Here is a 14642-nt window from a genome sequence, read left to right as displayed (position 1 = left end):
ACTTTCTATAAAATGAGAGTGTACTGGGGTGGAAGGGAGGGGGGGTGAAGGAAAATACTCCTTCAGCCTTGTGTTCTCTTTGATCAAAAGATTTCAACTGTGATTGATATTCGACTTGTTTGGAGCCTTTACCGTATGGTATTCTTGCATAGCAGAGCGATAGAATTGTTTCAAACATATGGGAAGAGGCACCCTTTCTATTGATAATGATTTTGTACTTTTTATTGATCCAGTGGGCACCCAGTAAAAGCCGAAGCAGAAGTTCCAGTCCTGTCCGTTTCCATTCCACCAACCCAGACTGTGGCCTGGTAGGTGATTTTGAAATACTACTCCCAGAATAAAAAAATTAGATGTACGGGCTTTAACCAAAGTGTTAAAGGTAGTTAATTCATATTTGTGTGTGTTTCTAAACCTAATTTATTTTTATCTCTGCTTTCGCTCCATTATTTTTGACAGGAACGGTAAGTTATGGTGTGTACAGGAAGCAAGTATAGATAACAGTGACTTGCAGAGACTTGGTCAGAGTGCTCTGCTCTGCAGTGCAAGAGTTAGTGGGACAAATTCAGTGATAGACCACCATTGTATGCCTGTGATATTTCAAGCAAGACTTTTGTTGCTTTGTCTGGCATTTATTTACTCCCTTGAACTATTCTATGTCAGTTTACTATCCACCAATATTGTGGTAACAAATGCAGATATTGGTCAGTTAAAATATTCATCTCAAGTACTTGCATTGAAAACAAACTGATTTTTGTGAGTCTTTCTTTGTCTGATTCAGCTGTCTGGCACACAACCTACTCTCAGCCCTCTTTTTTTCAAAAACATTTTTTGTTACTCTGCTTTGAAGTAAATGGGAACTGCAAGGGACTGCTTTTCATCCCCCTTGCCTTTGCAATTGTTGAATATTCAATTTCAGTTAATGGTTTACAGCTTTTGATGCATGAGAGGAAAAAAAACTTTAAAAATACAATTCCAGGCATCCATGCATTGCCAACCACTTCTCAGATTCTTCCTCATGCAGCATTGTTTCCAAGGAAGCAGCGAGGAGATCACAAGATTAAACAGGGCACCTATTCAATGGAACATGGGCCCTTACCAATGCTGTGCATTCCACCAGTTCCATTTCTCCCAGCCCGGTCGGTATTTCTGTTAACTATAGAGTGCTGTGCATTTTTACATGAGATGCACTTGGATTGGCAGAGCCTTACACTATCAGAACCACAGTCCATGAAGAAATTGAGCACTCTGGGGATAGAATGACCACAGAAGATGAGCATTGATGCAGGTTGCCTATATGATGACCAACCCATCTGGTTTTGTGTTTGTATGGTTGATATCACTCTTGGGATAACTAATTCTTGTTAGTGATGAATGCATACTCACTTCCTTGTTCTGCTGGAAGTTGTGGTAACCTGCAATGGACATTTTTAACAGTACACCATGTATAGAACCTGATTTCAACATTGGGGTCATCCATATCATTAATAATAGGATTGGAGTAAAATCTTGCAGCTCTTCCCTCACCTCTCTTTGGGACACTAAACAGTTCCTCCAAATACACTTACGAATCTGTAGGGGTCATTTACTGCAATTGGTGCTACCAATGTGGTCTCCTCTATATTGGGGAGACTGGACACAGACTGGGAGATCACTTCGTTGAACACCTTCATTCTGTCGATTGCAACAGCAAGGACCTCCCATTAGCCATCCATTTTAATTGTACACACTACTGCCACACTGACATGTCTGCCTATAGCCTCATGTATTGACATGGTTAGTGTGCAGTTAGCACCAATGACCTGGGCTCGATCCAGCGCCATCTATGAAGAGATTGTATGTTTTCCCAGTGACGGAAAGTCCTGTTTATGGTGTTGAATGTCTAAATTTAGAGCATAGGACACTATAGCACAGTATAGGCCCTTCAGCCCTCAATGTTGTGCCGACCAATGTATTCCTTAAAAAAAGTACTAAACCCAATACCCCTTAACCCTCTATTTTTCTTTCATCCATGCGGCTGTCTAAGAGTATCTTAAGTGCCCCTAATGTTTCATCCTTCACCACTATCTCCGGCAAGGCATTCCAGGCACCCACAACTCTCTGTGTAAAAAAAAAAAACAAAAAAATCTACCCCTGATGTCTTCCCCTAAACTTCCCTCCCTTAACTTTGTACATATGTCCTCAGGCGTTTGCCATTCATGTCCTGGGAAAAAGGTGCTGACTGTCCACCTTATCTGTGCCTCCTAAAATCTTGTAGACCTCTATCAAGTCTCCTCTTATCCTTCTACACTCAAAAAAGAAAAGCCTCAGCTCTGCTAACCTTGCCTCATAAGACTTGTTTTCCAATCCAGGCAACATTCTGGTAAATTTCCTCTGCACCCTCTCCATAGCTTCCACATCCTTCCTATAATGAGGTGACCAGAAGTGAACTCAATACTCGAAATGTGGTCTTAACAGAGATTTGTAGAGTTGAAACATGACCTCTCTACTCGTGAACTCAGTCCCCCTAGTCATGAAGCCCAGCATCCCATAGGCCTTCTTAACTATCCTATCAACATGTTCGGTGACCTTGAGGGATGTGTGGATTTGAACCCTAAGGTCCCTCTGTTCATCCACACTCTTAAATAGCCAACCATTAACCCTGAACTCAGCTTTTTGATTTATCCTTCCAAAATGCATCACTTCACACTTATCTGGATTGAACTCCATCTGCCACATTTCTGCCCATCCTGTCTATATCCTCTTGTAACCTTCGTCAACCTTCAGTTCCATCCACATCTCTTCCAATCTTCTTGTCATCCTCAAACTTACTGACCCATCCTTCCACCTCTTCATCCAGGTCATTTATAAAAATCACAAAGAGCAGGGATCCCAGAACAGATCCTTGAGGCACTCCACTAGTCACTGACTTCCAGGTAGAATACTTTCCTTCCACTACTACTTTCTGTTTTCTTCCTGCAAGCCAATTTTTTTTTATCCACACATGCCTCATGACTTTCTGAATGAGTCTCTCTTGGGGGGACCTTGTCAAATGCCTTGCTAAGATCCATGTAGACCACATCTACTCCCCTACCCTCATCAATTTCTTTTGTTCTCTCCTAAAAAATTATATTATGATTGTGAGGCTCAACCTTCCCTTTACAAAGCCATGTTGACTATCCTTGACTAGACTGTATTTCTCCAAATACTCATAGATCTTATCCTTAAGAATCCTCTCTGATAGTTTGCACACCACATGTAAAACTCAACAGTCTATAATTCCCAGGATTCTCCCTATCGCCTTTTTTAAACAAGGGGACTACATTTGCCATTCTTCAATCCTCTGACACCTCTCCTGCAGCCAAAGAAAACTGAAGTCAAGTCAAGTCAACTTTATATATCGTTCATACCATATTCGCACAGTAGGATGAGATAGCGTTTCTCCAGGACCATGGAGCATATTTACATAGATGTAAGTTAGGAAAGCAGTTAACACATTAAAATATTTATGTATGAAGACATATACACTGAAAGTCCACAGTTCTCTATCCACATTTGTACTGGGAGTTCAGGAGCCTGATGGCTTTGGCAAAAGGGTCCTAGTGCTATGGTATCTCCTGCCAGATGGCAGAGGGAGAACAGTTTACATACAGGATGTGTGGAGTCTTTCACAATGTTTATTGCTTTCCACCTGCAACAAGTATAGTAGATGTTCTTCATGCTAGGAAGAGATTCCCAAATAGTCTTTTCCTCTGACTTCACTATCCTCTGCTGGGTCTTGCAGTCCAAGGTGGTGCAGGTTCCAAACCAGGTGGTGATACAGTTGCATAGGATGCTCTCAATACATCTTCTGTAGAATGTAGTGAGGATGGAGAGTTGGAGATGGACTTTCCTCAGCCTTTGCAGGAAGTAGAGGTTTTACTGGACTTTCTTGGCTATGGAGCTGGTGTTAAGGGTCCAGGAGATATTCTCCAAGGAACTTGATACTCTTGATGACCTCAACGGTAGAGCTGTCAATGGTCAGGGGATCATGATCCTGAAGTCAACAACCATCTCTATTTTTTCTTAACGTTTAGATACAGGTTGTTTGCTCTGCATCAGTTTGTTAGTGTCTGCACTTCATCTCTGTACGCTGCCTCCTCATTCTTACTGATAAGGCCCACCATGGTTGTGTCATCAGCGAACTTGATGATGTGATTCAAGCTGTGTTTAGTTGCACAATTGTGGGTCAGTAGAGTGAATAGCAGAGGACTGAACATTCAGCCCTTGGAGAGCCTTAGAAGTGCTGTATCTGATCCGGACTGCCTGAGGTCTCCAAGTCAGGAAGTCACGAATCTAATTGCAGAGGGAGGTGTTTAGACCCAGCAGGATCAACTTCCCTATCAGGTTCTGAGGTATGATTGTGTTGAATGCCGAATTGAAGTCAATAAACAGCATTCGAACATATGAGTCCTTATTTTCCAGCATTCAAACATATGAGTCCTTATTTTCCAGGTGGGTAAGGGCTAGATAGGTGAGTAAGGTGACGGCGATGGCATTGTCCATGGAGCGGTTGAATTTATATCCGAACTGCAGGGGAGGCCAGTGATGGGGGCAGTAGGTGCTTGATGTGCCCCATGACAAGCCTCTCAAAGCACTTCATGACAATGGATGTGAGTGAAACAGGGCAGTAACCGATGAAGCAAGATACAGATGACATCTTTGGCACAGGGTCAATGGTGGTTGCTTTCTCTTTTGAGGGAGATGTTAAAGATGTTGGTGAGAACATCTGCTAGTTGAACCGCACAATTCCTGAGCACTCTGCTGAGAATGTTATCCGCTCCAGCAGCTTTCTTTGGGTTTACTTTGCCTAGTTCTTGCTTAACATTGGCCACTGTAAGACACAGCACCTGATCGTTTGGAGGAGGGGTGGTCTTCTCCACTGCCACATCATTTTTCACCTTAAATTGCATGTAGAAGTTGTTCAGTTCATCTGGGTGGGAGGGATCACCAACACATGCAGATGGAGTAGTCTTGTGGTTAGTGATGTCTTGGATCCCCTTCCACATGTGTTGTGTGTTCTTACTGTCCAGGAAGTGACTGTGAATGTGCTGGGTCTGTGCACGCTTTGCTTCCCCGATGGCCTTAGACAGCTTGGCTCTTGCAATCATTAGGGCTGCCTTGTGGCCTGCTTTGAAAGCTGTGTCTCGGTTCCTGAGCAGCACATGCACCTCCGTTGTCATCCATGGCTTCTGATTAAAGTGAGTAATGAAAAAACACACAAATGCTGGAGAAACTCAGCAAGTCACACAGTGTCTTTGTAGCAAAGGTGAAGATACATCACTAACATTTCGGGCTTGAGCCCTTCATCAATGTATGGAGGACCATGAGAGATGTCTGAACAAAAGGACGAAGTGGGGAGAGGGATGCTGAGGGTGGGAGATGATAGGTGGAGGGGGCGGGGGAGACACTGCATGAGGGGCGGGGTGGCAGGAGTCTAGGCTAGTTGGAGAGAGAAAGGAACTGGAATAACTAGTTAAGGGAGGAAGGCAAGTTTATTAGTGGAATGCAGTGAGTAGTGATGGTCTTGGGCACAGTGATGTCATCAGTACACTTACTAATGTAACTGGTCACCATTGCTGTATTTGTTTCCAGATTTATGCAGTTGCCATTGGTTCAAAGATCATAGCTACTGCCCCAACTATCCCTTTTCTCACTTCCCACTGCATCTTGGGGTATATCATGTTCAGCCCCAGGGACTTATCAATCTTGATGTTTTTGAGCAGATCCAACACTTCCTCTTCCTTAATCTCCACATTGTCCAGCACACAGGCCTGTTCTATTTCGATGTCATCTTGATCAAGGTCCTTTTTTCTTGTGAATACTGAAGCAAAGTATTCATTTAGGACCTCCCAAACCTCCTCTTCCTCCAGGCACATGTTACCTCCCTTATCCTTTAGCGGCTCCACCTTCATTCACCTTCATTCTCTTCATCCTTCTGTTCTTCACATACACAGAGAATGTCTTGGGGTTCTCCTTCATTCTACCTGCCAAGGCCTTCTCATGCCCCCTTTGAGCTCTCCTAAGTCCTTCCTGGCTACCATATATTTCTCATGAACTCTTCTGTTTCCTGCTTCCTACATCTAATATATGCTTCCTTCTACCTCTTGACAATTTGCCTCACCTGTTTTGTCAACCACGGTTCCCTTTTCCTACCATCTTTTCCCTGTCTCAATGGGACAAACCTATCCTGAACCCAGCACAAGTGGTCCCTAAATTTCCTCCACATACTTTTGTGCTTTCACCCTTGAACATTTGTATCCAATTTACTTTTGCTAGTTCCTGCCTCATCCCTTCATAATTAGCCCTTCCCCAGTTAAGCACTTTCCCATTTTCAACCTTTTCCATGGCTATGCTGAAGCTAAGGGAGTTGTGGTCACTCTCACCAAAATGCTCCCCCACCGAAAGGTCCATCACCTGACAAGGTTCGTTACCAGAACCAGATTCAGTATGACCTCTCCACTCATCGGCCAGTCCACATAATGTGTCAGGAATCCTTCTTGAACACACCTGACAAATTCAGCCACATCTATCCCTCTTGTAATCAGGAGATGCCAATCAATATTAAAGAAGTTGAAATCACCCTTAACTAAAACCCTATATTCCTGGCAGCATTCCAAAATCTGCCTGCTTTACTGCTCCTGGGTATCCCGAGGGCTATTTGGGGGTTTATAGACTACTCCCAGCACAGTGTAGCTCCCTTCCTATTTCTGACTTCCACCCTCACAGTGGACACTCGTCTACAGGTCCTCCTTTTCTACAACCATGATACTATCCCTGACCAGTAATGCTACTCTCCCCTCTCTTTTCTACTTCCCATCCCATTCTTTTTAAAACATCTAAACCCCGGTACCTGCATCAGCCAATCCTACCCTACCTCCAGCCAAGTTTCAGTAACAGCCACAACATTGTAGTTCCACGTACTGATCCATGCTCTAAGTTCATCTCCTTTATTCTTAATACTCCTCAGGTTGAAATAGACACATTTCAACCCCATTAACTGGCTACTTTTATGTTTTGTCCCCTGTCTGTCCTTCCTCACCTCAGAACACATAGCATCATGCTTTTGTCCTTCTACCATAATCTCTGCCCTCGGGGCGTGGCAAAATGTTGTAGAGGGCAGACGTGCGATCCCACCCCTCCTCAGCCAGTTTTTTAAGCACCGTCTTTAAAGTTTATCTAAGTGAATAAAAGTTGTATCTTTATCTTTGGGAACATTAGTGGGTCACAATGGCGATTAATGTTGAAAAAAACGAAAGCTCAATTACAGAAGAAATTACCTTTTAAAAGTGCTGAAGAATTGAGGCCTACCTGTCCAGCTGAAACCACGGAATTGTCATTTGGAACCTCCAAGGCACAGAGAACTCCTGCCAGGCTGAGTATTACACCGGCGCCGACCTTGTCTCCACAAGATGGCACAGGCCTGTTGACGAGCTCGGCCGGAGTTGATTCGCGCGTTCGTGATGTCAGACACGCGGGCGACCCGGCTGAGAGAAGAGCCCTTGAGCCCAAGCTGCCGTCATGTGGGCCGGGGACGTGCAGAATGGCGTCGGAAGCTGTCTCTGCGCAGTCCCTGGCCTTACCAGGCATGTGCGGTGCCTCAAGGATCTGTGAATTACTGGACTGCGTGTGGACTGTTGGGGGGTCTGAGTGGCAGTGTCCCGACGTGGTCGGGGTACCGCCGTCGGGTGTTCAGACCTGCAGCCACACCAGGAAGGGCCCAACAACATTGGAAGAAGAGGAAGACTTACCTTTAACGAGCAATTCACGGGAACAATTGGAGGTGGAGTCTAGAGAAGGTAGGCCTCAAGATGTGGAACTGGAACGTGGAATGGAATCTATTTGTACAAGTCTTGGAAGGGATTGCCTATCATATGGACAATATGTCTAAAGAAATGACTCAAGGATTTTTGGATGTGACAACTAAAATATCTAATATGTCTGAAGACATATCTACAGTTAAGAGGGATGTCAGTATTAATGTATTAAATCAGTGGATACAGTGCAAAAAATCTTTTTAAAAATTGAAACAGCTTTTTCTGAATGTAAAATTCAAGTTGTACGTAATAAGGAAAAAATAGAGAAAGTGGAAGATTCATTTGTGGATTGGGGAATCCAGAAGAAAGACTTACTGAAAAAATTGATTCACTGAAAAATCAAAGTTGGAGAAATAATGTGAAAATTGTGGGTCTTCCAGAAGACATTGAAGGGTCTGATCATAATCTCCACCCTCGCATTCTGATTCCCACACCCTGCCAAACTAGTTTAAACCTCGCCAACAGCTCTGCTCAGTTCAGGTGCAGCTCATCCTTTTTGTACAGATCAGAACTTCCCCAGAAGTGATCCCAATGATCCAGAAATTTGAACCCCTTCCCCCTTGCACCAACTCTTCAGTCATGCATTCAACTGCCACAACTTACTGTTTCTAACCTCTCTGACGCGTGGCACAGGCACCAATCCTGAGATTACCACCCTTGAGGTCCTGCTTTTTAGCTTCTTTCCTAACTCTCTGTATTCCCTCTTCAGGACTTCAACCCTACTCCTATCGATGTCTGTGGTCCCCATGTGGACCTCAACATCTGGCTGCTCCCCCTCCCCTCCAGAAGCTTTGAACTCAATCAGACATCCCTTGCACCTGGGAGGCAACATACTATCTGAGAACCTTGATCTCATTCACCTACTATCCAGTCTCCTAACCAAAGAGTCGCATAGCTTTCCTCTTCTCCTCCCTTCCCTTCTGAGTCAAGGGGCTAGCCTCTGTGCCAGAGACGTGACCACCATGACTTGTCCCTAGCAGACCAACCTCCCCCACCCCCTACCAAGAGTATCCGAAACAGTATACTTGTTGTTGATTGGAATGTCCACAGGGGTGTTCTGCACTGTCTTCCTCTTCCCCTTCCCTCTCCTAATAGTCACCCAGGAACCTGTCTCCTGACATTTAGGGGTGATTGTCTCCCTGAAGCTCCTCTCTATCACTGTGTCTGTCTCTGCCTCCCTAATGATCCTGAGTTCATCCACCTGCAGCTCCAGGTCTTTAACACAGTCTCCCAGGAGCTGCAGCTGGATGAACCTTTTGCAGATGTAGTCATCAGGAACCCCGGTCCCGATCGCTGGCGTTGTAAAGGCATGCTAACCGCTATGCCAACCGTGCCTCTCCATTCAACAAAATGTCCTAGACCTGAAACACTAGCTCTTTCTCTTTTTAAAGCATGATGTTTGATTTGCTGAGCTTTTCTGTTTTTATTTCAGATTTACAGCATCTGCAGCTTTTATTATTTATTCTTTCTGGTTGCTAAGCTTTTCTGTTTTTATTTCAGATTTACAGCATCTGCAGTTTTTATTATTTACTCTTTCTGGTTGAGTTGCTTGCATTTTTTAAAAATAATTTCCAATCTGGTGCTGTAAATGTGCAATCATTTTACAAACCAACGTTTATCATGCCTTATGTTTTCCAGTTAAGCCAGAGCCATTGCCTTTCTCCCATCAGACAGAGCATTAGTCCCAGTAAGTGCAAAACATTCTTAGTGCAGCAATCTGTGATGATTTGGAATTGTGGAGTTTTACAGCATGGAAACAGGCCCTTTGACACAACTTGTCCATGCAATACAGATTTATTCTTCTGTACATGAAGTAGCCATCAAAGTGCTTCAACCCTCGGGCAGTATGATAGTTAATGGGCTTGCATTAAAACCCCTTTGCGTATTAATTTAATACAGGAGCAAACCAAAAAAGCAGACACCAGCCTACTTCTTTGGGAGAGTGAAAAGGGTAAAGACTGGACCAGTGACAGGCTTTGGAGAAATATGAAACTAGTTCAAACAGAATATTAGCAGTATATTTGAAAGGTCAGTTGAATAAAAAGTGGGCACAAGGATGTTTTTTTAAAATATTTTATTTTTGTTTTTCACAGACTAATAATCCAAATAAACAATACATTTTTTCCAACAATAGTGCATATCATACACAGTATATTTATCCCCTACCCCTCTCCCCTTCCTCCCTTACTTAATACATCAAAGAAAAGATATATAAACAAGTACAAAGAATAAAATATCGTTAATGTCAAAATCCATTAAGGGAACTTAAGAAGAACCCAAGGAAACCAAAAATAAAAGCATAAGGAACAAAATACAAGAGCATGTCGCCTGCGCCACGGCCCACTTCACTGATCTCTAGCATCCACTACTGGATGCTATTCACTTTACTTAAAAGGGGTATAATTACATCTGTGCACCAATGTGCTGCAGATAGGGTTGCCACATCCTAACGAATGCGCCATATTTTTCCTCAAACTCTTTGTGATTTTCTCCACGGGAATACAACTTTATATTTCCATATTCCATCATGTAATATTTAATTGGGAGTTGGACTTCCACATGACCGCTATACATTTCCTGGGTCCTGACAAGGTGACCTTCACAAAAAGTATTTTGTATCTGAACAGTTTAAAACTCGTGTCCATAATGTTTCCCAAAAGGTACAGTTTCAGATCCTTTGTATTTTTTTTTCAGAAATGTCCCCCAAGTCTTCCCAGAAGGATCTCACCTTTGTACACAGACAGGTTGAAGGGATAAAGGCTCCAATCTCCATACCACACCTAAAGCACATTTCTGAGATTTCTGATATAGATTTATGTAATTTTTGTGGTGTGAGGTACAGTTGATGCAGGAATTTGTATTGCACCAACCTGCACGTGGTATTAATAGCTGTTGTCATGTCACACAAGTCTGACCAGCACCGCTCATGGATTGTTGTGCCCAAGTCTGACCCCTACCTTTCCCTTGATGTGTAAGCCCAGCTTCATGCCCTCACTTTGGAATAGGAAATGCACTGTAGAGATAAACTTACACGTATTCCCCTTTTGAATGAGAATCTCGATGTCACTACACACAGGTAGGGTGATAGATGGTCCCAAATTTATCCCTTAAGAAAGATCGTAACTGAAGATAGCAGAAGAAAATTTTATTAGGCAAATCATATTTATTCCTACGCTGTTCGAATGACATGAGCTGCCCTTGCTCATATCAATCCTCGATACACCTGATCCCCTTCTGGCACTAGGTGTCCAGGATCTTAATATCCAGAGTCAAGGCACAATAATGTTCATAGTAAGTGGTGCCAGCATTCATCAAACATCATGCTGCTGCCACAATTCTGACAGTTCTGGCTGTCACCCTGATATAGCATTGATGGTATCCCAAATGTCAGAGATGGGCTAATGAACACAAAGAACATGGTCATGAGCACATGTGGTGTGCCCTGTCTGGATTATTGCAGCTGGAGAATGTCTTCTTATCAAAGAGTGAATTGTAATCCAACCTCCACATGATTCCTGCTGGAGGACCAGCACCTGGACCATTTTTCCACATTGGCCTCATGGGTATGCCTGCATTAGTGGATTATCAGACAGATCACCCTAGTGGAACATGCTGTAGTGAATATCGTCCCACCGAGCATGCCTTTTTTCAGTGATGTGACATGGTTATTCATTGTAATAATTGTGATTATGTGCATGGATAACTTTGTTTAATATTAAATCAATCATTTCTTTGTTAATTCCATCCTGAGCATTGCAAGCATGTATGAGAATAACATAGCAGCCAGACTTAACATGTTATAAGTCTGCAGATGAATTTAATGTATTTTAAGATGAACTACAGTTATAACACAAACATTATTAATTTTTTATACCTTCTGTAAAACAAAATGCATTGAAATACTTAACTGGAAACTGTAGTGGATGGAATGATTTAAATTACTAATATATGGTACTCTTTACCCAACTGTCATTTTAACTTTAAAGTTGACATATTTTATTGCAGATAACCTGACCCACATAAACATGGGAATTATTTGGCAAATCAGAGAGCTCAGATTAAATACATTAACACATTTTTTTTTGTTCTTAACCAGGACACTGAAGGACCAAAGGTGAAGAAATAACAGGTTGATTAGCCTCTGGATGGTTCCCAATAATGTCAAAAGCAGTTTAATTGACAGAAGTAAACGTGTATTTACTTTGTTTTCTCATCTTTGGGGAACCAAATACCCATGATTTTTTTTAAACAGGCATTTCTTAATGTGAAAGGTTTAATATGCACCCGTTGCCTTTATCATTTTAACTCTTAATTCATTAAAAGATATTACTAAACCCTTCTTCAAGGCTTTTGGCACAGGACTGAAACATTGGTAATATATCTTTGCCTCCTATGGACACTGCAAGGCCAGCTGAGTTCCTCCAGCATTTACTGTGTGCTTTTACTTCAATCACAGAGTCCACAGACTTCCATGTTTCACTCAAAACAAGACTGGTGCCTGGAAATAAACTGTATATTTCATTCCAAGAGTCGGCCCCCACAAAGAAACTAAAAATTCTTTAAAATCGTTATGATTGGTTACAATCAAAGCTTCAATACACTCTCAATTCTGCAGTTGCTGTAGTCGCTAAATACTTTGCTAAGCTTTGAAAGAAAGATTAAAACAAGAATAAGAAGGTAAGCCCTCCAGCCCTAGTTCTAGGCATAACAAATGTTTTTCAATGTTCATATTTTATTTATCTCAAACACTGTAAACTGAACACAGTATCAAAATAACTGCTAATACTGGAAATCCAAACTAAAATCAAACAATGCTGGAAACATTCAGATGATCAGGTAATATCCGTGGTGAGAAAGATAAAATTAACACTTTAGATATCCTTAACAAAGTAATTGTCCTGAAACTTAACCCTCTACTTCTTTCTCTGCAGTCGACATTTCCCCTATTGATGATTTCTGTCACCATTAAACCAATTCTTGTTGTACTGTTGAAATCAGGGCATAAAGTGCCTGGATATGGTGCTGAATGTAGCTCATGGGTAAAAATAGTTTTATTGATTGAAATCTACTATGTTTTAAATTGATTGATGTACTTATTATCATTTTGAGTGAAAATCCTGTTTGCATTTTTTTTCATGATATCTAATGTGTTAATGAATTAAAAGAACTGTGACCTATTAGACATAAAGTGGGCAGTAAGAATACTTCCCTACGCTAATAATGTTAATCATTTGCATTCATAATTCCATTATAATTGGAAGATGCTTCTCACCTTTGATTCACCGCTATGTGATTTGCAGACTCATAATTCAATAAAGTTCATCAGGTTATTCTGACATCAAATTTTTCCAATGAAAAAGAATAAAAAGTACAGTTACAATTAATCAACACTAAATAAAATATTTTCTAACAAATTGACAGGGCATCCCACCTTGCATTATTTCCCAGGTTTTCTTATGTCACCTAAAGTTGAAACTTATTACTCCATTATTAATTTGGCTCACAAATGTTCTATTTGGGGCCAGAATCTCACTTCATAATGGAGACATTCAATGATATCCACTGGATTTTGCCCTCTGTTTATTTTCTTAATATATTATTGGTTTTCTCTATTTGGTATTTTTCAAGCTCTGTAGAACTTTAGTGACTGTTCACCACAAAGACTTAAAAGCCAATAATAATAATTACAATATGGAGTCATAGAGCAGTACAGCATGGATATGGATCCTTTGGATCACTGTTCAAACTGACCCTTTTTTTGCTCATCTCCACTAAAGTCATGCTACATATAATATATGCAGTATTTAAAAACTATCAGGGTTAGAACATCAGAATTGTTTACACTTTGACCCTCAGACTGAAATAACAGTATAATACATGTGTGTATCTGAGAATGTCTCTATGAACTTCCATGTGCGACAATAGTATAGAGAGGGTGCTGAGGGCAAGAAGGGCTCCTGAAGGGCCTCGAACGATGAAGACTTCCTGATCATGTCGGAGGTTTGGATTTGGAGCTCAGGTAGTCAATAGGTTGAACAGGAGTCTGTGGCTGCAGAGGGTTCAGGAGCACTGGAGGTAGATCCATGGACACTCAGTGACTCTGAAGGGACTCTCTTTTGCTTCTCTTTTCTCTCTTGCTGTAAGGGGCTCCTAACATCACTAATAGACTCTTTATCTGTCTTATGGCAGGCAGAAGGTAATTTTGTGTAATATTACATGTTCTGAATTATTACGACAAAAAAGGAATCTTGAAATATTTACCATTTTAAAAGATTTATCACCTTTATCCTGAACGCAAGCAGTTTTGTCATAGTTGTGAATGATCAAAGTAATCTAACATTAGCAAACAGAATTCACATAATAAGCTATGAATAAATAAAATGGTCAAAAATAGGCACCGTGGTAAATTTTTCTTCAACTGTTAATTCCTTCAGTTTTTCTTCAGCTTATGTACATGTTAGACAATTGGATGGAATGGATCTCTCTAATACAATACCCTGTCAAATATGTGAACAGAATTAAAATACAGCTCAGCAGATGGGTCAACAATCTTCAGATTTCAGATTTAGATTTATTATCAGTGTACATACATGGCATCACATATAACCCTAAGATTTTTCCTGCGTGCGAGACAGAATTACCACTTATTGACAGTGCGAAAAAAAACTACACAATCTTTTCTTCTTCTTTGGCTTGGCTTCGCGGACGAAGATTTATGGAGGGGGTAAAAAAGTCCACGTCAGCTGCAGGCTCGTTTGTGGCTGACCAGTCCGATGCGGGACAGGCAGACACGATTGCAGCGGTTGCAAG

At 41.6% G+C, this 14642-nt stretch overlaps 2 protein-coding genes across 2 annotated transcripts in view; one reads left to right on the top strand and one right to left on the bottom strand.

The window, feature by feature from the left end:
- Positions 1 to 14383, top strand: part of spata18 (spermatogenesis associated 18) — a 72469-nt gene extending 58086 nt beyond the window's left edge. The window contains exons 11-13 of the mRNA XM_069923090.1: positions 234 to 308; positions 9471 to 9519; positions 11929 to 14383. Of these exons, the coding sequence (XP_069779191.1) occupies positions 234 to 308; positions 9471 to 9519; positions 11929 to 11936 (132 nt within the window). The 3' untranslated portion in view covers positions 11937 to 14383. The remainder of the gene's footprint in view (positions 1 to 233; positions 309 to 9470; positions 9520 to 11928) is intronic.
- LOC138757421 (uncharacterized) lies at positions 3354 to 7738 on the bottom strand. Its single transcript, XM_069924683.1, has 2 exons — positions 7327 to 7738; positions 3354 to 5207 (listed from the first exon to the last, which is right to left on the bottom strand). Exons 1-2 carry the CDS (start codon positions 7603 to 7605, stop codon positions 4689 to 4691), a joined length of 798 nt encoding a protein of 265 aa, XP_069780784.1. The 5' UTR covers positions 7606 to 7738; the 3' UTR covers positions 3354 to 4688.
- Positions 14384 to 14642: the final 259 nt, after the last annotated feature.

The sequence above is a fragment of the Narcine bancroftii genome, chromosome 3 (assembly GCF_036971445.1).
Source record: "Narcine bancroftii isolate sNarBan1 chromosome 3, sNarBan1.hap1, whole genome shotgun sequence".
Classification (NCBI taxonomy): domain Eukaryota; kingdom Metazoa; phylum Chordata; class Chondrichthyes; order Torpediniformes; family Narcinidae; genus Narcine; species Narcine bancroftii.
Note: the sequence above shows the minus strand (reverse complement) of the source record. Positions and strands in the feature narration are given on the sequence as shown.